Below are 26,509 nucleotides of genomic sequence, written 5' to 3' on the forward strand. Positions count from 1 at the left end.
AAGATTCACAAAGATACTGCTCTATTGACCATGAATTATTGGGACACACCAAGCAATCACATTTTTGTCCCCTATATCAGGTCTCCACTGATGAGATTATTTAATGTACATGTAGTAGCGTTTCGATGATGACAACTTTGGGTTGTGCATCCATTAGCCAATAATAATGAACCAATCACTTTACAGAGGGGCGTGGCCAGTAGCAGCTCATTAGCATTTAAAGCTATAGACACAGAATCAGCATTTTTTAAAGAGGGCTTTAACGAAGGGGTATATGGCATGCTACAATGCATGATCTGTTTGGTATTTCAAACTAAACACTTCAGAGACATGTTCTGTATATATCTGAGACCTATAATATATTGTTGAAAAAGAGTATAATAGGGGACCTTTAGATCATCCCTACATAATACGTAAGTGCATCAAAAGCAGTTCATTACCACTGTAAATACGTTTTTTAGACATGGTTCTGTTGTCAGTGCGTGGGGTTCAGAAGGCCTGTGTGGTGGCTCCACTCTGCTAACCTTGTCAAATTGTGCTTCCATCTTTAATCCAGCTTCAGACCTGTTTAATACAGTATAGCACACTAACAGGATTGGTGATGTTAACCCCCAGGGACATAGTTGCCAGCTGTCCCCCCCCCCCCCTGGTGGTGGGTCAGCTCGCACAGGGTGGCTGATGATGGGTGGAGCTGGGTGGGAGGGGATGCCTGGAAAGTGAGTGGATCTTCTTAGCTTAGTGCAGATTGCTGTAGCAAGAGGACGGGAGGGATGCTGAGCCCGAAGGTGCTTTAAAACATCACGGAGGAGTGGATATTTCAGAAGCCGTCCCATCCGGTCCTGGAGTGTGTTTTTTTGCTCGTGTTTTCATCACCACACCTGGATTTTAGGTTCGGTGTTGGGTCCATTTATGGGTTGCAGATAGGACGCAGGACAGCTGACTCAAGATGGCCGTGGCTTTGGACGCAGTGTGGTTGAGGGTGAAGAACGTCTGCAAACAGAATGGGCTCCTCATCATGTCGGTGCTGGCGGTCATCATTGGGTGTCTTTTGGGATTCTTCCTGCGTACAAAGCGCCTCACGGAGCAGGTCAGTGTGTCTCCCCCCTTTGACCCGCTGTGACATAATGCGGGCAGAAGATGATCAAGGATCTTCCCCCGTTTCTCACACATCTGTGGAGCATTACGCTCCTCATGTGATTTACTGCATTATTATGCACAATTTCACACTGATGCTAGGCCGCAAATCAGTGCTGACCTCTGTGCTTCAAGTCATTATCTGCATGGGTTAGCGCTGCACCATAAGTCAAGTATACTGTTCCAAAAGCAAATTATTTGTAATTTAATTCTGCATTGTTGAAGAGTACCTATCGAGCTTATATATAGCTGTCTTGAAGTGCACATTTAGATGCATTTTACTTGAGTTTTTCCATTTTAAGTTACTTTAAACTTGTACTCCACAAAATGTCCTGACACAGACCATGATTAGAAATGTGTTTGATGCTTTAAAAACACATCTAAACCAGGATATAAATGTTTTTTTGTTTTTTTAAAAAGCTGTTTTTCAGGCTGTTTGTAGCCTCCCTTTTCAGATGTCTATGAGTTGCTGGCAGTTCAATGAGAGACTTTTCCCCATCAAACTTTCCCGCATGGTTTCACTTAAATAGCAGTTTGAAGCCCAAATAGATCAAGTTCTCCAATAATTCACAAAAAAAACCGTAGGAAAAAGTTAAAATAACTAGTATGCACTTTTGTTGCAGAAATGTTTTCCCTTCCTTCCAACCCATTTAACACTCAGATGTGTCTGGTGAGTGGACCTTAACTGTAGGTTGGTAACCGCAGCACAAAACGAACTACTGTAACTATATAACTATACTACTATAAGTACTAACTACACGTCGACCTACTTAAAAATGAAAAGGCTGCGTTTACATTGAAGCATCATTAATAATCGAACAGTGTTACTTGATAACATATCAATAACAGTGACGATTGTGTTGATCACTTTTGATTTGTAAGTACATTTTTGATGATAGTGATTTTACTTTCGTGGGAATTTAAATGGACAACATTTTTATGATGTTTTGGTGCATTTACTAAAGCAAGCTATCTGGGTACTCCTTCTGCCACCGTTTTCAAGTAGCAATTTGTTTTATTTCAAACAAGTCTAAGCCCTGCAATTTTCTAGGAAGCATGATTTGTTGCAATTTAAACCCCTAAAAAACAGCAATCTGCTGGCAGGCCATTTATCATAAACATACTCAATGCAGCCAAAAATCTCATGACTTTGATTTCAAATAATGCTGAATAACGTTTTCAAACTAACGAAAAATACTTCTGGGCTAATGCGTCAAGTTATTCACGGGACGGAATATTTCCATCTTATAGATTTGGGCAAATATATGAAACATTACATTCTTGGGTTGAATATTTCACTCAGTGTTCATATAGCTTTAACAAGCACATACAGCACATTATAGTGTCACACTGAGTGGAACAAGGTTAATTTTCAAACTTTTTCAAAACCTAAAATAATGGAGTCTGTGTTAAAGCCATTCTCACATGTGTACAATGTTTTCCCTGTCCATTTTAGCCGTTAAGTATGGTGGCCGACAGGTGCAAATGTGTTGCAATGGCCCAAAACAGTTATATCAGGAGAAACACGATGTCATTTTAAAAACTAAAATGTGCCAAAACACATGCAAATAAAGAAACATTTTCACCAACGCTGCAATTTAAAAAACGCTGCAAGAAGCTCAAAAGACAACGGACATGGGGACACTAAAAAGTGATGCACACAGCTGTGACCGGAGTGCTTGTTGACGTTCTGGGATTATAAAGTATGCCAACTGTCGCTGTTGGCACAGTTACATGCAGTTTGTTTTCTCTTTTTTGTCATTATATAAAATTACTAGGTTAGCTACATTAGCTAGCTAGCTAGCTTACGACTGATCTGCAATGATATTGGAAGAAAACCTGTAATCACCTTGCTAAAATAAAACTTACATTTTAGGTACGTTTTCGGTGAAAGTGACAGTTGACTCGTTTCTCTGGCGGAAGTGTTTTGGGCCGTTGCGGTGCATTTGCACCTGTTGGCCCCTGACGTTGAGAAATTCCTCTCTAATATTAATTGTTAATATTATTAAAATAAATCCCAAAATTCCACTCATGAGTATAATGTTTTCATGTCGATGCATTTTAGTACACAAGTCCCCCTTTGTGTTTGCATCTCTCAACAAGTAAACACTCTTAGAGGATATAAGGAGAGGCTGCTAAAGGCTCATACAAACTCCAGATTAACTTTAAAATATAAAGACAACTGTGATTCTTTCTCTAATGAAAAGATTTATTTTATTTTATTTAATAACACCAAAATAGCTTTCAAAATCAAACCGTTTTTGACAGGGGTATTTAAACTGCATGGTTGCTTCTTTTGTCCTTCCTCTATTTGTAACTAAAAGTGGCAACAATTTATCTGATGAAATTGGCTCCAATTGGTGTTTCATGCGAATGTGTTTGTAAAAAAACATCATTGCACAAATCCAGGCTAAAAACAAGCCCACAAGCTTACTGTAAATACACTGACGTTAATACATGTCACGGCTTCAGCACATTGCTCTAAATACAGCCAAGCAGCTTTATGGAGGCGCTCCATAAACAAAATGCAGCCTTTTCTCTCCCACCAGCCCTCTGGCTAAAGCCCTGTCAAATTCTCAAATAGGCCTAAAAATAGCTTTACTCTCACAATAGAGGGATTACAATCCAATCAATTAATTGCTTTCTCTAATTTTACATCAAATAAGAGTGCCTATCCGTGTGATGGCAGAGTACCAGAGAACACAGGAGGCACAGACCTTTATGTTCAGACCATTTATAGAGACCTGATCCTTGGTGTGTGTGTGTGTGTGTGTGTGTGTGTGTGTGTGTGTGTGTGTGTGTGTGTGTGTGTGTGTGTGTGTGTGTGTGTGTGTGTGTGTGTGTGTGTGTGTGTGTGTGGCATTAGTAAAGTAAGACCAAATCAAACCAATTTCTTTCTGAGGACAAAGTACACGGTGCAGTAGCAAAATGTTAAAGGATTAGCCCAAATAAAAAGAGAATTTGAAATAAAAACTGTGCAATGTATGTTAGCATGCAGCAGAGTTTCTATAAAGGGACATGCTGAGAGGAAAATAAATGGATCAATCTATTAAATTGGTTTGGATTATAGAATGGGGGGTGGGGCGATCTGACGTTTTGCATGCATGCTTATATGTAAAGTTTACAGAATTACAAAAAAGTGTGAAATGTAATAATCCATCCATCCATCCATCTTCTTCCGCTTATCCGTGGTCGGGTCGCGGGGGTAGCAGTTCCAGCAGAGAGCCCCAAACTTTCTTTTCCCTGGCGACATCAACCAGCTCTGACTGGGGGATCCCAAGGCGCTCCCAGGCCAGCGAAGAGATATAATCCCTCCACCTGGTCCTAGGTCTACCCCTTGGTCTCTTCCCAGCTGGACGTGCCTGGAACACCTCCCTAGGGAGGCGCCCAGGTGGCATCCTAACTAGGTGCCCGAACCACCTCAACTGGCTCCTTTCGACGCGAAGGAGGAGCGGCTCAACTCCGAGTCCCTCCCTGATGACCGAACTTCTCACCTTATCCCTAAGGGAGACACCAGCCACCCTGCGGAGAAAACCCATCTCGGCCGCTTGTATGTAATAATAATAATTAAAAAATATAAATAAAAATAATAGTAAACTTAATAAAGCACAAGTGTTTTCTGCCATTCAAAGTGCTTTAACATGGCACACATCACAATTTAAGACAGAAAACGAATTAGATTCAAACGTTTAAATCTTTTTGCTCACATGAATAACATAATATAACAACTTAAAGGTGGGGTATGTAATTTATTTCAGAAACACTTTTTGTTATATTCCATGGAATGTTCTTAACATCCCGATAGCAATGAATATCTTAAATGCTTTGACAATAAATACATAAAAACATTTCATCTGTGGAAGCCGTAGTACTCTAAAAAGCACGACCAATCATCTGAGCCGGCCCGGCTAAAGTAACTGGATGGCCTACCTGCCTGTCAGCCTTCCATCTGTGCACAAACTTATCTCGTGCCCTCATTGGTCATGTGCACGCTCGTGTGTGTTGGAGGAGGGGCTCTGTAAGGAAGTGGCAGATTTTTTCCGGTTGTGTATTTTCAAATTCTAGCGCACTCGAGCTGGTTTCTCCAAAATGACCTACCCCACCTTTAAGGAACACAAGGAGGTAAAAAAGACATGATAATAAAAAATTACAATAACAAAAATAATAACAAAAAGATAAGATAACCATCTCAGTAAAACAAGGGAAGACTAAATTAATAAACACAAACAAATATATATATATATATAAAACAATATAAAAAACGAGAATATTAATGATTAAAAGACCAATTAAAAGGGGATGTTGCCAATAAATGCTGTTGTTTGAATATAATAAAGTCTAATATCATGACTGAATACTGAAATTTAACAAATGGCATTTTGATATTGTTGTGTATATAGAACTTTACAAAGAGTGTTGCTGCCTCATGTTACAAACACTGAGTGGCAACTGTAACACACATTTACAATCTATGGCAATTGAAGGTAAGATCTTTGTCAAAAGTTGTATCTCTCCACATGTTTGTTGTTCAGTCTCAACAGAGCTAGAGAGGAGTGAACACACACACACAGACACACACACACACATACCCGCAGATCAAGGGGCGCTGGGGAACACCAGTTTGAAACACGCCACTGCGACAAGTCACCCTAATTTGCTCCTGTGGGTATTGTCCACATTATTCACTGTTACATGTCTGATATGTGTAATATGTAATCTAAAGCGCTTTGAGCATTCGGAAAAGCACTCTAATAAATGTAATGAATTATTATTATCATTATTATATAGACAGACAGACAGAGATAGGGACAACAGCAGAAAAGCATAATACCTTGTGGACTGGAGCAGAGAAATGTGCTGTAGAGCCTGAGCGCAGCTCAGCTTCACCCGGCGGAAGTTACTAAACTTTCACAACCGTCAGATAAAAGTCAATCAATAAGTCAGGCAGTAGAGAGAACCAGCTCTCTGCCGGAACACATTCTCTGGATGGAGAGAGAGGCAGAAGTTAACAATGAGGCTGCATTTAGATTATTTCACTAACGAGGATGGTATTCGCCCTCATTTAGCTGTTTGGTAATGATTTTACAGAGAAAGTATGCCCTTACCATTTTGTACAAATTGCACTATTGAGTTCATCGATTTGACAAAGTCAAGCCTTGACACTCTAAGAAGAGAGAAGAAAAATAACATCTTCAGCCCTCTCTACAGATCGTGACCCACATGCTTCACAGGCATTCCTCAAAACATTCAGGCAACTAAGTCAAAGACTGAAAACCTTTAAGATATAGTCAGTGACCACCAGTTCTCTGTAGATGCAAAATTGCACTTTAACTGCATGTGGCTTTAGAAGTGGTCTTGAAAATGTCGTACTAAATGTCTACATGTTATCTAAATTACATACATAACAATAACATAGTATCAAGACGCTATATCCCACCTACAATCCATGGAGACTTGCACCGCACAGAATAGGTGTCGACGGGGCAATGATACAGTCAATCAATGAAAGTGTATTTATATAGCCCAATATCACAAATTCTACATTTGTCTCAGGGGACTTTACAGTTTGTACAGAATATTTATTAGCACCCTCTGTCCTTAGACCTTCACACACAGTCTACTGAAAACGTTCACAATAAACTAAGACACAAATTTGTAAAATGAGGGACGAAGACATTAAACTCAAAACCAAAAATAAAATAGGAAAGTGGTTGCTAAAAGGTTCAGCCACCCGCTGAAGATGGACCGGTTGATTGAGACCTTTGTCTTCAGGCTCATCTCCCTCTTCAACACAACAGTTCAGAAAAGCATCTGCAAAACCGCTTTGTTGCTCTCATTATTCGGCCCATCTCACGCTACATCAGTGGCGAACCGTGCCTACTACTGGACCTTCTGTAGACACAAACGCCACCCCCCTCCCCCCACACACACACACACACACCCCCACCCACCCACGCCGCAGCAGCCGCCGCAGCCACTCTAGTGAGATTTAAATGCACAACAACGCTTATTACACTGAAGACAGACATTAACGAACCATTCAACAAGTGTGAGTAAACAAAATGCAACCAACTCAACGAGATGCATATCCAGCAAAGAAAGATTAGTCTCACTCACCAATGGTCATCATTTAAAGACGAAATCCATCCTTCTGTCCTTTTGGATGAATTTTTCGATTACCCGGTCCTAAAGCTGATCACTGCTTTTCAGATCCAAAAGAAGTTGCCTTTCAATAGCCATGGAAGCTAATGCAGAGAGTCGGGATTGTCCTGTTCTGTTCCGTGCATATGTTTTCTACAGATGCAGTGGTGACGGGGATCGTTACAACTAAACATATCAGTATATAGCTAATGCATGCTGTCAGAAAGTCCTTTTCGTTGAAAAAAGAAAAGGAGGTCAGATGGGTTCTTTCCCTGAAAATCTGTCATACCATACATCTCAGACAGTTCTGTTTTCAGCCGAGGCAAGTCAAAGTGCGGCCCGTAGCTCTCTGTGAGGCTTGCGAATGCAGTTTCAGGGAAGTTGCTGTTAAAGCTGGTGAACTGTTGAGGGTCCAGAAGAGAAAGGAATGACAGTTTTTCGTGATCTTTAAACCGATTTTGCACCTGATTTAAAATGTTCTCAAGAATGCCATTGTGCAGCTTCTAGTGTGAGCGAGAATCTCCGTGGGCTCTCAGTCCAGTTGGCAGGCCGGTGTCCTGCACAGTCTCATCATATATTTGATCAAAACGATCCCTCTGCCCTTCAATGCAAATGCAAAACTCTTCCATCATTGTCAGACAAAACTGCATGTCAAATTACTTGTTCTGTAAGATGTCGAAGAGCATATCTGCATGCGCAAATATGTTGTTAAAAATGTAAAGGAAAAATCCAAATTCAAAGTTGCCCAGGTTTGATAGGCACTGAGAATGGCAGCATCATCAAATTCGTCGTGGTGTTCAACTATGTATTCAAACAGCTCCTTAAGAGCATCCTTCTTTTCAAATACAGTGCACACCAATCTTGATGCAAAATTCCACCTGGTTGGTGCCACTCGTGGCAGTCGCTTCTGGCATATTTCATCAAGCGGCCGCGTTCGTTTTGGCGATCTAGAAAATAACGCAGCCAGGCCAGAAAGGTGTGAGAAGAAAATTCTGCATTCTTTAATTTTAGCTACACCTTGAGATAAAACCAAATTAAGGGCATGTGCATAACAGTGTATGAAAAGTGCCTATGGGATCTTTTCCTTGACCTCGGCTTGAACTCCGTTCAGCCCCGATGCCATAACGGCAGCACCGTCATAGCACTGGGCTACAAATTTGTCCATGCATCCATGTTCCTCCAATAAACCGAGGGCCATGGCTGCTACATCCTCTGCCCGTTTCTTCCCTGTCACATCCTCAAATTTGACGAACCTCTCTTTTACGTCACTGTCTGTTACAAACCGAAGAACACGCGATAACTGTGCAGCATTGCTGACATCTGATGTTTCATCCAGCATTAAAACTACAAAGGGTGCTTTACTTATTTCTTCTTTGATGGTCTCACCCATCACTTCGGCAACAGCACTTATCAAGTCGTTCTGTATTTGACTCGAGGTTTCAATGAACACCTTAGAAGTGGACAAATGGTAGTGCAAGTCTGGATCATATTCTGCTAAAAATGTAAGCAGCTCCAGGTAATTACCACGATTGGCTGATTCTCTGCTCTCATCATGGCCCCTGAAAGGTAACTCCTGTTTCCCAAGGAAAATCACACAGTGGATCAGACGTTTCAAAATCTCCCGATTTTTGTTCACCTTTTTGCTGTGCAGGATTGTTTCTCTACGTCTCTGTTCGTCCAGCTGTAGATCAATCCTTGAGTCTCCAAAAGTCTTCATGGTGACCGTTGCCTTAAGATGCCCTGCTGTGTTTTGGTGTTTTTGTGCAACCTTGGTTAAACAGCTCAGATTATCGTAGCCTTTCCAATTCCATGCCCCCTTTTTGGTCCCAAAAAGCAAACAGTCCCATCAGTAGAGCCTTTTGTGACTAACTGAATCCGTAAGCCACGGGTATCTTTCCCAGTTGCTAGCCTGAAAATGGTGAACATAGCCTGCTTTAGCAACTTGATTCAGCTCAAGATTTCCGGGCGTTTAACGGCCTTTTTTTACAATGTCCATCTTTTCAGTGAATTGTCGTCTTGAAAAAGGTACCGACAATAATTCTGCAACAACATCTTCTTCACCTGTTGCCATGTCAACGTTAAAACGAATAAAACGGAAAATGAATTGTTACGCCACATCTATATCCTCTGTCTCGCAGGTGAACTAACGGACATTCTAGAGTACCCTGGAACCGTGGGAAACTCCGAAAGAATACGCCCATTGGCTACAAATCAAGATATGATTGGTTGATCAAACTGTCAATCAGAGCATTCGCTCTCATTCAGTGTAACGGCTAGGGCCTTCTATTAAGGATGCAGAATACCTTGGAGACCCAGAACAAGATCTGATTGGTTGCTTTCTTTTCTAACACAAAACCACTGAAATGCGTAGTGCATGGTCCGAGAAGGACAAACAAATCAACGTAACACTGTAATATTACAGATCAACAACACAGATACGATTCTCATTTATTCATTTTATATACATTTTATTACATTTTATTTATATAATTAAATCGATTTGTTGTTTGCTTTATCTGAGTGTTCCAGGGTATTCTCTGAATACCTTGAAGGCCCTGACGGTTTGCCACTGCGCTACATTATCCCCTTACTCAAGAACCCGCGATACTTGAGTCCCTTCCTACGCAAAGGAGACTGATCCTCATCCCAGCCTCTTTGCTGAAAGATAAAATAGTAAGTGGGCCGGTACTCAGTGGTACGCAGTATAGGCACTTCCATGTTTTACTCTTTGTCATACCATGACTTTTATTTATGTACTGGCACTCCTCACAGGCTGCCGGTGCTCTACTCAGTCCACTCAAATCAGGTTCAATTGATCCTTTTCCAATAAAGGGAAAAACTGCTCTACCCAGGTAGTGTTAATTTTGTCAGCTACTTTTTTTATTTAGTCTTAGTCCTGTGTCAAATGTCCTTTTTTTTGGGTCATATTTAGTCACCTTCATCCTGTTTTTATTTAGTCAAGTTTTAGTCGACTAAAAGTCTGAGCATTTTAGTCTTATTTTAGTCAAAGGAAACTAACAATTTTAGTCTACTTTTTGTCAATGAAAACTGTTGACATTTGAGTCTTTTTTAGTCATCAGATTATATTGAACATTTCAGTCAAACTAGTTTAGCCAAAACCAATCATTTGTCATTTTAGTCAAACTTATTTCACAATAAGATTATATCTTATCCTTATTTGATGAAAAACACAGCTTGAATGATTAAGAATGCTGCTTTGCAGAAAGTAAATGGTCCTGTTTGTGGTGTTTTTACCAGCTGTTTTATGGCCACATTGCTTCCCTTCTGATAAAGCAATGCATTCTCTTTTTCTCAGCCTCATTGTAGCGAAAATGGGCCCAAATACCACCTTGTTTCTTTCTCCCAACCAGTGGTGGTTGTACGTCATTTTGACGTAAAGGATCGTACCATTTCCGTCATAATCCATTATTACCCGTCGGGTCTGTACACAACTCGTCACTCACTCTCTCGCTGATGGGGGGGGGGGATATTCGGTTAACGCGACCACTGTAGAGATGGCAAATCCGGATCCTTTTACGGACTCTGAGTCTTCTGAGTCAGTAATTGAAGAGATCCGGATCATACGAGTCCTTTGAGTCATATGAGTCATCATCACCAAGAGCGTAGAAATCCTACCGTTGAAACCGAAAAGTTGTTGCATTTGACGAGCATATTAAACTAACATTACATTAACCTCCGCTACACAGTGTCTTTTGCTTTAGTAAAAAATGTTGATCACAAAAAAAAGGGTTATTTTGCGATTTGGCGAATCTGAGTCTGCTGTTGACTCATGCATGACGACGAGTCTGCTGGATCTCTGGATCTGCTGCTATACGGTTACGGCTCTGAGTCCGCACGAGTCTGCTATGTTTTGCACAGTGAGTCAGGATTTGCAAATCTCTGAGTCTGCTGTTGACTGGTGCACAATAGGGAAGTAGGCGGGCTGGAGGCGGGGCTGCAAATGGTGTACATTTGAAAAACTTCATGTTACTGTTGTTGAAATCTCTCCCGACTTTTGTCGGCACCCCCTAAGTAAAATGACTTCCCAGTTCCTGCGGCTATGCTCGTGCACGACGAGTCTGGATCTCTGGATCTGCTATACGGTTGCGGCTCTGAGTCCCCACGAGTCTGCAGGAAGTGAAGGAAGTTCCCTTGATTCAGTGAGTCAGGATTTGCACATATGAGTCTGCTGTTGACTCGTGCATGATGAGTCTGCCTGGATATCTGGATCTCTGGATCTGCTACGGTTACGGCTCTGAGTCCGCACGAGTCTGCAGGAAGTTTCACTGATCCGCGTCCCTTGAGCCAAATGATAACTTCTGGCAGCTATCCTACTTGCTAAAGGCTAGGCAGATGGACTGTGGACAATATAATATATATATATTAGGGCTGTCAAGTTAACGCGTTAATAAAAAAAATTAACGCCACTAATTATTTTAACGCGATTAACGCATGTACATTTTTTTTCCTCGGCCGCCCCGTAGTTTCAGAGCGCATCGAGTTTAAAATACCATCTACAAGCTGATGCTGACAGCCCCGCTCCTGCCGCCCGCTTGCTGCAGACCACACTTCCACGCTCACCGGCAGGCCCTGACTGGCCATCGGGAGGAGACCTTACGTGTATTGTTGTTGTTAGCATCTGGTGCTAGCTAGCTGCGCTAACGGATATAAGGAGCTGTTTCAATGAAAACAGAGGAGTGACATTTCGCCGACAACTGCGCCGAGCACTTGACTTTATGCAGGAAGCCAGACAGTGGGACATTGTACGAAAAGTCAGCACACTCAGCTCGGATAGTGCGCGCAACATGATCACAGCGTCCAGGCAGCTCCCGTTCGAGCATATGCCTTGAGTTGCACATAGCTCCAACGATCCATCACACAAACACACACACACACACACACACACACACACACACACACACACACACACACACACACACACACACACACACTTTGTATTGTATTATTGTATGAGAGAGGTTCCAGGTTGAATTGAGGCGAATATTTTTAATGTTCAGAGGTTGTTGTGTTTAATATTCATGAGCATTTTTGTCATTGTTCAAATGATAATAAACATTTGCATAAAGCATATTTGTCCACTCATATGTTGATAAGAGTATTAAAAACTTGAAAAATATTCCTCTAAGGTACATTTAGAACAGATACAAAATGTGCGATTAATTTGCGATTAATCGCGATTAACTATGGACAATCATGCGATTAATCGCGATTAAATATTTTAATCAACTGACAGCCCTAATATATATATATAATAATATAATATATTGTGTATATATAATATGGACAATGTGATTTTACATGTTATAAGGAGAGTAGCGAGTGACGCAATTTATAGTTTTAATTTCTACGTCACCAGGTGTAGGACTCAAAGGACTTGGGTTAATCAAGAGGGGGGACTCGTCACGACCAGCTCATTACTAGGATCCGGGTTAATGATCCGGATGAATCAGGACTCACCCACCTCTAGACCACTGCTCCCAAGCCATTTTCCTTTCTGTTAAATAAAGTTCGTTAGATCCGAGCCTGACTGTTCATAGTGTTCCGCTGGCCCGGTGTAATTCAAATGTACCGCGCGCAGCACAGACACACAACTGCTGCCCAGCCGCAGCACCGGAAATGGAACTGCTGGGAGAAAAACTGACTATCAGAGATGTTACGTTATCTTTGATAATATTTCGAAAGTAAAGAGAGATTTTGGCCCACGAAATTAACACTATACTCAGGGAGTACTATGTTCCCAGCGTGTATCTAAAGATGCACTTGAACTACATTGGTGCTCAGGTGCTTACATTAGCGAACCTAAACGACCTTATCTACACCCTCTGCTATTGTCGGCAGCTAGTCTCGGGAATGTAAACTCAATAAAATGTTGACCTGGCTCCAAAAGGGTGAGATTAAGATTTAGATAAACCTTTATTGATCCCCCTAGGTGGAAATTGAGTTTTGAAGTCCACACATTTTTTAATACACACGCATGCACATTCATTTTAGAGAGGAGCACAGAGTGAAGAGGCAGCCATTCGGTCCGTCGCCTGGGAGCAGTTGGGTGTTCGGTGCCTTGTTCAAAGGCGTCTCGGCAGTGCCCAGGCGGTGAACTGGCACGTGTCCAGCTCCCTGTCGACACTCAACTTTTGTTTGGTCCGATCTGACATACTCGCCCCAGAAAGTATGGGGTCTTAGTTTCTGGTAAGCAGGACAATCAACGGGGAAGCCAGGCCGACCAACAAATCTATACGAAAACAGTCAAGTGAATATAGCCAAAAGGTTCTAGCTGATATGGTGCCCTGCAGTCTGACCTTCATTGCCTTCGTTGATGCAAAGTCATCAATCAAAAATTACACAATGGACTTGTCAGTACAATTACCTTTGAGGTGTTTGCTAAATGAAGTTGACTAAATCAATAGCGGTTATAGTGGTAGTTTATTGCGTTTTTATTGCAGGGCTACACATTACCGTTCCGAAGTAAGACGGTTTGAAATTATTCCAATGTTAGTTGCTGACCTGATAATATAGCCCAACTAAATACATGAGATGTTACAGGTGCATACTTTTTTCTTTTGAACGTTTCTCTTCTTCTTGATGCCTTGTGCCTTTTTTTCTCCATCACCGTAGGTGTTCATTTTTTACCCGAGAATCAATGCATAGCGTACCCCTCCCCCAACACTGTCAACTACAGGTCTAGACTATACCAAGTTGCCATAGTCAGTTTTTAAATAATTCTTTATTGTTTCATACCAGGCCATTGTTTCATAACAGGCCAGGAAAAAAAAAATCTGCAAAACGTTTTATTTGTATGAATGACTACGGTGGCATTGCGAGGCGTGAAATTAATTTGACTAACTTTATAAACATTCAAAGTGTTTATTTGATAGAGATAGTTTACCCGCTGCCCCCCTCTCTCTCCCCCATAGTGAGGCGACCTGAGATCACCCCCGCCCTTCTTTGAGTGTGAGACCTTCCATCAACTTCCTGCTGTCATAAGGGCGGCCGCGCCCCCTTCTACCAACACCAACAACAATAAACAATATGAAATGACGTGCATATTGGCGATAAAAACAATTTTTACAGCGCAATTGGTTTTCTTCTTTCATTGCGCTTGTCAAAATGCCACCCTGGGCAACCGCCCATGTCGCCCATATCAATATCCGCCACTGATGCTACCCCCGACCATCTGAACCGTTGTCCACCATGCATCCAACGGGAGGCATGTGGTGCAGTGGGTTGTGTGTAGGTGTTGGGATCAGACTCCTTTGATTACTTCTGTGACAAAGTGACATCACTATGTTACACTTGCGCTTCTATTGGCTATAGCTCCAACATATCTACCTGACATCTCTAAACGGTTGGTTGCCCAATCACAACAGAGCCGGCCAGCTAACCAATCAGAGCAGACTGGGCTCTGGTGTCAGACAGAGGGTGAAAAGAGGTGCTGCGGCACAGGAAGTATGAGAAAAATAAAGAGCTTTTTGAACATTAAAGCATGGAGACTGTTAAAGTAGAGCCACTAAATAGTAATATTAATCTGAAAATGATCATAGCCCTTTTAAGACTTGGATATATTCTAACCTTTGAAAGGTCTGAAACTTGGAACGATTGTTGGACTATTTATTTCAGCTCAACATTACTGGCCACCAACTGCAGTCTGTCCTTTGGCTTCATTGGGAATTTACTGTTGAAATACTTCAAATATTGCTTCCACTGGCTCATGTTCTTGTGATTCTTATTCGACATTGGAAATTTACTTTTAATATGTCACAATAATCGCCACTTAAAGTCCTCTTACAGGCTTTTTTATTAGAGCATCTCATAATTTGTATCAGTGGATGCAGGTAATTCAATCGCCAATGGAGGAGATGGGTGCACAGCACGACCGAAAATGACATTACGACAGAAATAACCAAAGAAATGACCTTAAATTCTTTCAGATTTTCTTTATTCAGATGCAATTTATTGCATTCAACAGCTGAACAAATCATTGTAATTGCAACCTTCTACACTGTATGCCCTGAAATTACCTTGGTGAGTTTAGTTTGAAGGTGAAATATCTAACTAACTCTTTCTTTGGTTTGAATTTAGTACTTTCGTAGTGATAATAATGTATCTTATTTTGATCATGCAACCAAAAGAGGAAAGGGCATGATTGGAACTAGTCACTGAAATAATAGACCTCTGCCGAGCAGGGGCGGATCTAAACAAATGTTCATGGGGTGGAAGAGGGTGGCAGGAGAATTTCAGGGGTGGCATCCCCTGGCAGAAGTATACAGTATGCTGATTTAAGGTGAGACACCCCAGGTGAATAGGGTAATTTTTAACTTAAAGGTATCAGCTAGAAATTTCTACAGTTAATTACTTACAATAAGGCAATTGTTTTTTGTATTACAAGTTTTCTGAAATAGCATCTTTAAATATGCAAATTATCCATTATCTCATTAAATATGTGCATATTTTAACACATTTCAGGAATCGAAATCTGAACTTTGGATAAAGCCAGGTTCAAAATTCTTGTTTCATTTTGTAGTCATATTAGTATCTAAGGCTTTTACAGAAGGGATATTGGATATCTCTTTTTATCACTCCATAAATCAGAAAATACTGTCAACAGCCCTAAAATATCAATTTTTGCCATGTTTTTAGGTATACAATGTTGTATAATTCAGGCTATGAATGATATATGAACAAACCCTTCTGTAAAAGCCTTCATAATATTGATAGGAAGATAACTGGAAGGTTTGGTGTATCTACGTGCTACTGAAGTTGACATTTCAAACTCAGAGTAGGAGAAAAAACTCATTTTGAGAAAACAACCTTTAAAGATGACAGCTTGCGCATCGACGCACTCCGTGAAGGTATTTCATGTTCGGGGTCATTTAATTTTTGTATAACCTTGCTTCGTGCAAGTGACAATTGTTGTCGTTTTCTCTGTAAACGTTTTTTCCGCAGTTCTTTTGCCATTTTGAGATTTAAGTGTTTTAGCACACCACGTGACGCATCTGAACGAATCACGTTGTCAGAAATTGACACCAGCCAATGAGATTTTGTTTCTTGGTTTTAGACCCCTTTGTGCTTTCACGATTGGTTGCTGATACAAAGGAAACGACCATATTTGGATCCGATGAGATCATTGTGCAGGAGAGACACAGCTTTCCAACGATATCTCTGTTGACATGGTGCACACAGCGGTCGCGGTACTTATGTTACGTTAGAATGCTAACTTTTGGTGAATTTAGGAGAAATCTACAGACGCAAATAGACAAACTATAGTCAAATAAACACTTAAATGTGTATTTTGTACGTTTTCCTTCCAAAAGCCTGATAGAAAACATGTTGTAGAATCAAAATAGCACAAAATCTCAAAATTGACCAGTGCTTGAAAAACGATGTTTTTGCCTGCCATGTCTCGCCTTAATCGCAGTCATATCAATCAATGTTAACTTGGAAAGCCACAATATTGATATTTTAACTCAATATCATTGGGTGACATTATTGTGGCACATCAGTAAAGCCATACATATAAATATATAAGGTGGCAGACATAATTTAATTAATTTTAACTGAATGAGTTTGTCTCACTCTTAGACCAGCATGTGAACCAAATCTATGCAGACTGCTGCAATAAGTACATTAATTAACTGTCTCATCGATGTGTGTCTTTCTGAATATGATAATATTAACAGTCATATCATTCCTATCAGCTGTCAATCTCTTTTATGATTCACATATTCAGTGTTATTATTAAATAAACTATATTTTTTGGAGGAGTTAATGATGAACGTTCCTCAAGATGCTTGCTCACCCTCCTTCAAATTTGAAAGACCAGTAATTACTATCATAAATCAAAAGAATCAAAAGAACAGTTCAGCGCCCCACAACTTTACTGCAAACAGTTACAACCTTGACTTTACATCAGAAAGAACAAACATTAAAGAAATGACTAACTGCATTAATTAGGGTTAAAAAACATGTATTCAGCTAAAACATATACTGTACATCGCTGCAGTTATTATCCAGTGGAAAGTCCTTACCTACTGTCCTAGTTAAATCAAAGTGGTTACTTTTTTTTGGCTGGGCCGTGAAGTTTTAGGGTGCATTCACACCTAATAGTCCGCTTCTATGGTGCGCACCAGAAGACAGTTCGTTACATTGTTTCATTTTTCAGAAGGTTCGGTTTGCGTTCACACAAAACTCAAACGGACTATAAACACAAGTCATGTGCACGGAAATGCTGTTCAACCATTGGTCAGACATTAAGCGGGTAAACACGCAAATCCCGGCAATTTCTCCCGGAGCCTCCGCCATGGAGCATCGGCACTTTCGTCAGGTTATTCTCATGCTAATGTTAATCTGGAGATCAACAGACACTAGCGGCCCGCGCATATGATTATATAATCAGACAACGTCCGTTAAAAAAACAGTATAACATAATGAGAGACGTTCTGCAGTAAGGAGGGGCGTTTCACCGACGACAGGTGTTCTTACTTTTATGTAGCTGACGGAGAATTTTTACTTTACACGACACTGTTCAACACTTCATTCTGCTTCACTCTTTAACTTAACAACCGCGGATGTCTTGAAAGACACTTTCGCTAAAGATTTTGAAGACATCCGCGTTCTTGTGACTCGTAAATACTACGCTTCCTATTATTTGGTGCGGACTGCGTTTGTAAGCAAGCGCTCCGAGACCACCTATTTTAGCGGACCAGAGTCCGGTTGTTTAGTTCATTTAAGAGGTCTCGGATTGTGTTCACACCGACCCAAATGAACCGCACTAAGCGGCTAAACGCACCAGGGTTCAATTCAACCGGACTATATAAGGCAGGTGTGAACGCACCCTAACACACCGTCTTATTTGACTTTCTCAGGACTTGAAACTGTTTTTTGCGGGCAGACTCCCACAAAGAAGAAAAATATATTTACACACGCAAGGTCATCATCTTAACAGTTTTTTATGCTCATCGAGTCATCCGTGAGCAAAGCATCAAGTTGGCATGCCTATAACAGCTGAATGTGTCGATTACCTTCTTGTTCAGCAAAACACCTCACAAACTTATTAAGATCCAAAGCTTTGGTGCGTTTTGATTCCATGCTGAGTACAGCCAAACTTGACAGGCTCTTATCTGTCATTGTAGACCGCAAACAGTGGCTCCAGAGTATTTGTGTTGGGTAATCTATGGTAGGGCTAACCCATACAGTGCATGGTGGGTCTCAAGTCAGTATTTGCAATGTAATTACATACACGCTCCCCTTGACAGTGAAACGCCACGTGTGAGGTTTAGATTATTTCCCTGTCTCAATCCAAATTGAACTGTATGAAATAAAAAGGCACATTTGTCTTGTAGTAAATAAAAAGGGCGACCTGGAGCCAATCCTGCAATTTACCCACAAGTGAAAGAGTTGACATGCTGAAAACCCAACCCCTGCAGGGGGGTCTGGGGGGATTCTCCCCCAGGAGATTTTTTGAAATACTAACATAAAATACACATTCTGGTACTCTCTTGAGAAGAAAAATAAATAAATCTAGGCTATTACTCCACGACATATTTTAAAAAATGAATGCCATTTTAGTTTTGTGTTACTTTGTTCTGAAAGCTGAACCTGCTGCTCCTCACAGAGAGAAGAGGGAAGAGGCTGTATGAATTACTTTACATTGTGGATAAGGGTGGATAGCCCCCATTGTTCTGTGTGTCAAAATGAAAGACAGCCCACACACCTATCAATCATCAAACCGTGGGGTCTTATTTCATTACGTGTTGATTTATATCAACACGTAATGTTGTATCGATGTATATAGAGATGTACTACAGCAAAAGTATTCTCCGTCGGGACTTCCTGCAACAACACCGCGCCGTTATCGTGATTCTGATTGGCCAGAAGACATTATCAAAGATGTTCTATTAAGAAGACATCACTCCGTGACAAAAGTTTTCAAAACCGTTTCTAGTCCTTGGTATTTCCAGACAAGTGGCTCCTGAAATCAATCTTACTAACTGCTGTCTGTGCAATTTACTCCGCGCGAGTTGGCAGACTTTATTTTGCTTACTACAACATCATTGTTCATGGTGGGGCTAAGCTATTTCTTGGTAGCCTACCCCAGCCTACCCCAGCCATACCCTGACCGCAAATACCTCATTCCTTCTGTCTACTTGGATCCGAAATGCTTCTCGTTTTGCGCTGTCCTCCCGTTCAAATGAAATCGCCGCCAATCCTATTTCCAAGCTCGCGACAGGGGGGGGGAGGGGTTACAAGGCTCGCGTCTTGTGCTGCATTCACTTGCACTCGGACATTAGAGATTTTCTCTCATAAATGTCCGATGAGCCACAACCTTTCTTTCAAAACAAAGCTGCCAACTGGGGTGGCAAGGCATTTTTCTGAGGTGGCAGCTGCCACTCTGTGCCACCCCGTAGAACCGCCACTGCTGCCGAGGCTGTTTACTGTACATAAGTGAAAAATAATGAGTTATTTCGCCCTGTGTAATGAAATCCAAGGATTTGTAATGTAATGAAATTAAATCCAATGAAAATCCAATGAAAATGAAATCCACTTCAAAATTGTTTGTTTTTTGGCCCAAGCTACACCCTTTCAGACCTTTTATGCAGTACTGCTGACAGAAACATACAAACCAACAAATCAAAACTCTATCTTATAAACACCTTTTTAGGCGGTGGTGGCGAAGTCCATAGGGATACAGTAGCTTCTCTGATGCCTTATAGGCTTGACATCATGCAACAAAGTTGAATATTGAGTATTTCCTGCCCTATTCCAAATATGATATTCCATATTAAAAAGCCCCATCAATCAATAGTTATGCACCAACAAGTAAACCACCCAATGGGCCTATGTTTTGTGAGACAATATTTTGTCAAATGGTTGGAAATAAATTGGAATTGCAAATTGTACAATGAACAATTGCAGTAATGTTGCTAGCTGCAGTAATAGTTCTCTTGTGCGTAAAAGGTAATTTAGGTATATTCAGGGTAAACTAATGTCAGATCAGAATTGTTTTGACTACAGCTGTGTGTTCTCTTAGCTTAGCATCCATTTGAAACCCAATAGAGATAGTTCCTGAAACCTTTATTGACTTAAAAGTCAGATACTGAATACTTGTCTTTGTGTTGCTGCATGAAGTGTGTCAAAGGTTTATTACACGGATTACATAAGCAGCAGCAGCAACAGTATAATTAGTTTGTTGACTTAAGCTAGCCTCCTAATGTCTTATTACTCTCAGTATTCAAATAATTGACTTGAGACCCATTAACTAGGCTGCTATGGAAAATATTTTTGCACTAGTGTACATATTTTTACTGTAATATATTCATCATCATCCGTTTGTATGTGACTGTTATTTTTGTATTTATTGACTGTTGTGCCTTTATATTTGAATATTTTTATTCAGGCCTCTTAATGTGGGAATTGAAATATATGTCTTTGTTTGATTACGTGGGTATTTTAAGATATTTTCCTGTGGAGGAACCTGCGACCCAAGTTTTTCCTGTTGAGGAACCTGCGACCCAAGTTTTTCATTCATTGCATATAACTACACCGTAGTTGTGTATAATATATGTGAATAAACCTTTGAAAATCTTGAAATCTTGAAAGGGATGCGCAAAATAGCCATTATGTAGAATAACGAGTAATGAATATGCTTTATAGGGATCTGCAGATACATTTGTAGTCTTTTCAAGCACCCACTACGAAATATCTCGCCTAATTGTTGGCACTTGACAATCACCTTCACTGAATTTGACTGAGGTGTAACTAAAGTCTGATTTAAGGGTTGTTTATATTTCACATCATTAATCCAAATCTGTAAAGTAACTAAAATAAATGTAGTGGAGTAAAAATACCAGGTTAACCTTAAAGAAATCCCTCCAGCCACAAACTGTTCTGTCTGCTGCCATCTGGCAGGCGGTGCCGCAGCATCCGGACTAAAAGGGGGGTAGGACCAGGACACGTTCGAGTCCAGTTTTGGATAGTGTGCTGTCGATGGGTTTCATTCCATTTCAAAGTGCTGTTTGACGCTCGGCGTAAACTTTGCGCACTGCCACTCCAACATTCAATCCCAGAGCTTGAGGACTAATCACGGGGTTTGCCAAGCACATGGCGTAGTCCTAAACGATACCTGAGGATTCTGGGTAGTGTAGTGTCTTCTGCCCTCCTAAACTCAGAAAAAATATTTGTTTCTCCGAATCGAAGGGGGAAAACACAAAAGCATTTTACACAATTTAAACCAATCAATGTTGTGTAATTAATAAGGATAATCTGGTGTTTTTGAGTTGATGAGTAGTGCAGATATCACTGTAAAATGTATCGACAGTAAAGAGAATACTTACTTCCGGGTGTAAAATCCTCTCACATTGCCTTTAAGTGCCGCCGACATGGACCGATGCGGTGCTTCCCTGAGCGTCAAATACCGCCGCCGATGGGAATACATTGCAATCAGTTGAAAGCTCTTTGCGTCTGTTTATGAAGCTGAAGGAGACTCGGCGCGTCACAACTGCACGCCACAGGACCCTGACCAAGCGTCGCTCCTGGATGTTCAGGGAGTGAGACTGTGTTGCCTATATCTATGTTATACTATAGTAAATGTGCAAAATAACTTTACAACACTAGCTACAGTTTTACTGTTTTGTATTTGTAATTATGGCTGTCGTTCAGCAAAGGCACAGGCTCATTTTAGTGGCGGCTTCAATCTATTGAACCTATAATCTTTCTATGTTTGTATATATTTCTAATCTAGAATGAAGGTACATTTACCCCTGAGGGTAAATAAAGTACTTCTGATTCTGGATAATGGATAGATGGAAAATGAATAAGTAATGTAATGTAATGAGTAAAACTTGTATATTCTTTACCAATGCTGCTGCTTTGTTTCATTCTGTTGTCTCATTCTGTATCATGCTGAGCTGGTAAAACCACACACTGCAGCAGCCCTGTCGACAGGTCCTTTGAAAACAGCTGTACTTGTACCACAAACGTCATACTAACACACACACACACACACACACACACACACACACACACACACACACACACACACACACACACACACACACACACACACACACACACACGCGCAAATACACAACGGCCCATATGCATGAGTGCAAGATGAGCAGAGCCGAGACAAACCTCCTCTGATCCTGCTCTTATACAGCAAACTAAGCTCTCTCTGCTTAATGCCCAACAGAAAAGCTCTTTAGCTGTCATTATGCCCCCGCCTCGCCCTGCAGCCCCTCAATCCACGTCCTCCTCTCTCCCCTGACAGCCCTAACTTCATACTCCCTGCCGTCAGCTCTGAACAATACACAACTTTTTGTATTAATCACGTCGATACTGTATGGGGGTCCCAGCCTATTTGCCACAGTGATTGCTTTTTTCTCATCCCACCAGCAGTCGTGAATTACAAAGATTTCCTGTAGGGTTGGATAGCAAAGTAATGCTTACTTAATCCAAGCTTTTAATAAGATATAACATAGCTTTAATATCATGTTATAATACTACTACAGTGTTTGTGACAATTGCAGGGTTCCAGTCCAACAATGGCATGATACCGAAGATTATCACATTTCAAATAAAGCCTATGCTTTGGTTTTAACAAATGGAGAAAAGTAAGCCTAACATTGCTTCGGTACGTAAAATTGCATAAGGCTTTGTGGGACTGAAGACATGAACAATCAAGACTTTGTCCCCTGTTTACAGGAAAATTAGCGGGACATGCTGACAGTGACTGCCAGCTAAGATGTTTGCTTTGGATGACTGACCAGTTACAACTTCAATTGTTTCCCCTGAAATGCCAATCCTATCTTTGAAACTTCACTGAAGCAGTTTTTCTTTAAGCCATTTTTCTGACTATGAAGACAAAGCCTCTGTGAATGTTTCTGACAGACAATCTCTGTGTGTAAAAAGGCACCTCATGTTCAGAATGCTCAGAAGTGATCCTTTAGACATTATCCGACAATAACCTCTCAGAAGACTTCTCCCAACCCAAAACCAGTTCCTTGGATTGTCAAATGTTCATTTTCAAGGCTAGCAACTTTTACATTTTGTATGTTGTGGTACAGCATAAAGAAAGTCAGATTTGAGATGGTCATTGTTGGGGTTTACATTTCACAGGGGCTTGAGTCTTGTAATATCAAGAGCAGATCACGCAGACTGCGTGGGGCCTCACCTCGCGGAGGGGGCTGTACCTGTTGCTTGTACCTCATAGAATACTTAACAAATGGTACGGTGTCCTTGGGTGTCATGAAAGGCGCCTTTAATAAAATGTATTATTATATATTTCTCAAAGAAGGTATTTGCAGTTCCATTGAGTTGTATGTATGTGAACGTCATTTCTAAGGGATATTATTGAATTGTAAGACCAAAGTATTTTTCTGCAGCTCTGTGTGATTATGGCAACACGTCCTCATAACCTAACAACAGAATAGGTTGTTTACCAATGACTCCAAAAAGACATATACGACTGTTCCGTAACGTAGTAAAGTGGCAGTTTTAAACATGTTACCAAAGTGAACGCTTAACACAAGCCGGTAACAAGCATCAAACCTATTTGATTACAGTTGAGAATGTCATGGTTTGGTTTAAACACATTTTTGATGTAGAATGTGGTTACCTACTTACGTAGGTTTGTAACTCAAGGTGTACATATTTGAATGGTAATCTGAACACAAGCTGCCATATTCACAGAGACTCTCCTCTCTAATTGAAACAACAAACAGCTACAGCTAAAAGGACGCTGGTCGAATGTAAGGGAGAAAATAAACCTTTTTCAAAGTGCTTAAATTCATTATTGTAAACTGTGAAGCACAATGCAGACAGAGAATCACATAAATGAAAGGAATTAAAAGTTCCTTAAAATGGCAGCAAAACTATTTGATGCAACATTCCCAGTAAATAATTGCTTTATCAATTTGTTTCCACTGCTATTGTTAAGCATTTAAAACAATAATAAATATTAGTCAGGTGACGACAGTTTACTCCAAGATAGAAAAAAGGGTTAAACGTTGGGAACCACTAATCGATTTATTCATCACTGATGCTGATAAAAAAAAAAAACGTCATGGCCCTCTAATGGCCGTAGTTACTATTCTGAGAGCAAAAGTGGTTGGGAAGGGGTGGATGGGTAAAAAAAACACAGGACTTTCACCCAGATAACTGCTGTTTGTGTCCCACGTTACCCTAACCTCCATATTTAGACTGGGGACACATCAGCTCATAGAGAACAGCTGTCCACTGATGCACTGGATAGAGGCCAGAGCTTAGCCCGGTGAACACTGCAACAAATACACAGAAAGCCTGTGAAATCGGAACACTTCTGCCAAACTGTCACCCAAAACTCCTGGGTCTTGGAACATGGAGTTTGTTATTTCCTGGCTGTCCTCCTGTTTGTTTCAAATGAACATTACCCATCTGTGTTTAGCTGCATCTCCCCCTTTGCTTTGCTTTTACTCATTGGACAAGTGAAACCAATAATCCATTTACCAAAAACATTGTTTGCACCTACGCAAAAATCTCTGGCAAAACACACCTTCTTCAGGGTCTCATTTCCACAACAGGTTCTTGTTACTTGCTTTGGCGGTCTAAAAGTGAGTGGGAAGGGATTTCTGGCAGAGATCATCAACAAAAGTCTGTCTTACAGTATAAGTGAGAATGTGTGCCTTGCATCTGATAACAGCATAATTACTTTGAGCATTGTCAATAATTGACTCGTTTACAAAATGGTTGTGTTTCTGTTCTCAATTAATTGCACAGTTTTATGCATTCAATATATTGAACACACAAATACACACCCTTCAACATCAACAACACAATTTCACAAAAATCCCAAAACCAACATCAGACAGTGCAGTTTATAAAAATGCAATAAAAAGAGAAAGTACAAAAAAAAGTACATTTGTGCATTTACATATATGTTTTCATATAGACATACATTTATATATATATATTGCACTGGAATATCACATCTAATAAATAAATAAATAGATTGTGCAGATGAAACAATGAGCCTGTTCCTTCGGAGGAGAAGTGAGTAAAAGTCTCTAGGAGGGAAGCAAATGTCCCTGATTTATGATTGAGATGATTAGTCAGTTTTTCTAGAGGGAAGAGAGCTGACATATGTCGGCTGTGGGGACCTGAAGACCAGACCACAGCAGAAAAATAAACTTTTTTGCCAGAAAAAAACAGAAATGTTGAGTTTGCATAAAATATGCGTTGTCCAAAGCATGGTTTTACTGAGGCCACGAAGAAGACAGAGTAAAGTACTTAGTAGTAGACAACCTTCTGTATCACAGAATGGATGTTTTTTCAAAAATGTCTTGGCAATCACATGACTAGACAATGATATTCAATTTTGACAGGATTTCATGCCAAATAGTTAACTTGTGCAGTGTTTATTGAATTACCAGTGGAGCAGAAAACTGAATGTTTTCTGGCTTTGCTGTCAACATCAGGTAGAGCATGAAGAGACCATTGTATTGTTGTTATCAGTTTTCTTTTATATAGATTTCTTCAGAGGAAAACAAGAACATCATTTCATGTGTATAATATATATCGTAACTAATTATGGGTCTCATTTCAGAATGAAATAAAATTCCAACTTCCTAACTTCAAAGACATTTTAAAACAAACAAAGTGTATCTGTTAAAGGCCAACAAGATGGTATAGGAACAATGCAATTAATATATTTGTCCTCAAAGGCATAAATATCAGCGGAACAAAGATTGACAATTTTCACCTTTAGAAAAAACCTATAGTGTATATTATTTAAACAGTGTAATGGCAGTGTAATTACGCTTTCAGCCAAGTAACCAATATTTCGTGGCAATAATAACACTGTAATAATAGTTGTCTCTGTGACCTTTAAACATATGTTTAGCATTTAATACAAATCAGGTTTTATTGCCAAGTAGGTTATATTTCACACAGGCTCCGCCCTCTACTGGACTCTATGGCTACTACACTTAACCATGCTATGCGAGCATTCACATACTGAGTTGCATAAACGTAGCCGGCCAATCGGGGCGAGCCTACCTGAATGTGCGCACAGGCCCACAGTATATAAGGTGGCTACGCCTCCTGACTGTCATCCTTTTTCTCTTCAGCGAGCAGCAAACAACTGATGAGAAATTAAGCGTGAGAAGAGGAAAAGATTACTGTAAACGAAGATGGATTCACCACTCCTCGAGACCCGGCCCTTTCCTGCATTCCCTGGCTTGAT

The 26,509-nt window shown here is 40.5% G+C and overlaps 1 protein-coding gene across 1 annotated transcript in view; it reads left to right on the forward strand.

The window, feature by feature from the left end:
• Nucleotides 1-946: 946 nt before the first annotated feature.
• Nucleotides 947-26,509, forward strand: part of slc1a7b (solute carrier family 1 member 7b) — a 79,462-nt gene continuing 53,899 nt past the window's right edge. The window contains exon 1 of the mRNA XM_034235008.1: nucleotides 947-1,087. Coding sequence (XP_034090899.1) covers nucleotides 947-1,087 — 141 coding nt within the window. The remainder of the gene's footprint in view (nucleotides 1,088-26,509) is intronic.

This window comes from Gymnodraco acuticeps, unplaced genomic scaffold (genome assembly GCF_902827175.1).
Source record: "Gymnodraco acuticeps unplaced genomic scaffold, fGymAcu1.1, whole genome shotgun sequence".
In the NCBI taxonomy this organism is placed as follows: domain Eukaryota; kingdom Metazoa; phylum Chordata; class Actinopteri; order Perciformes; family Bathydraconidae; genus Gymnodraco; species Gymnodraco acuticeps.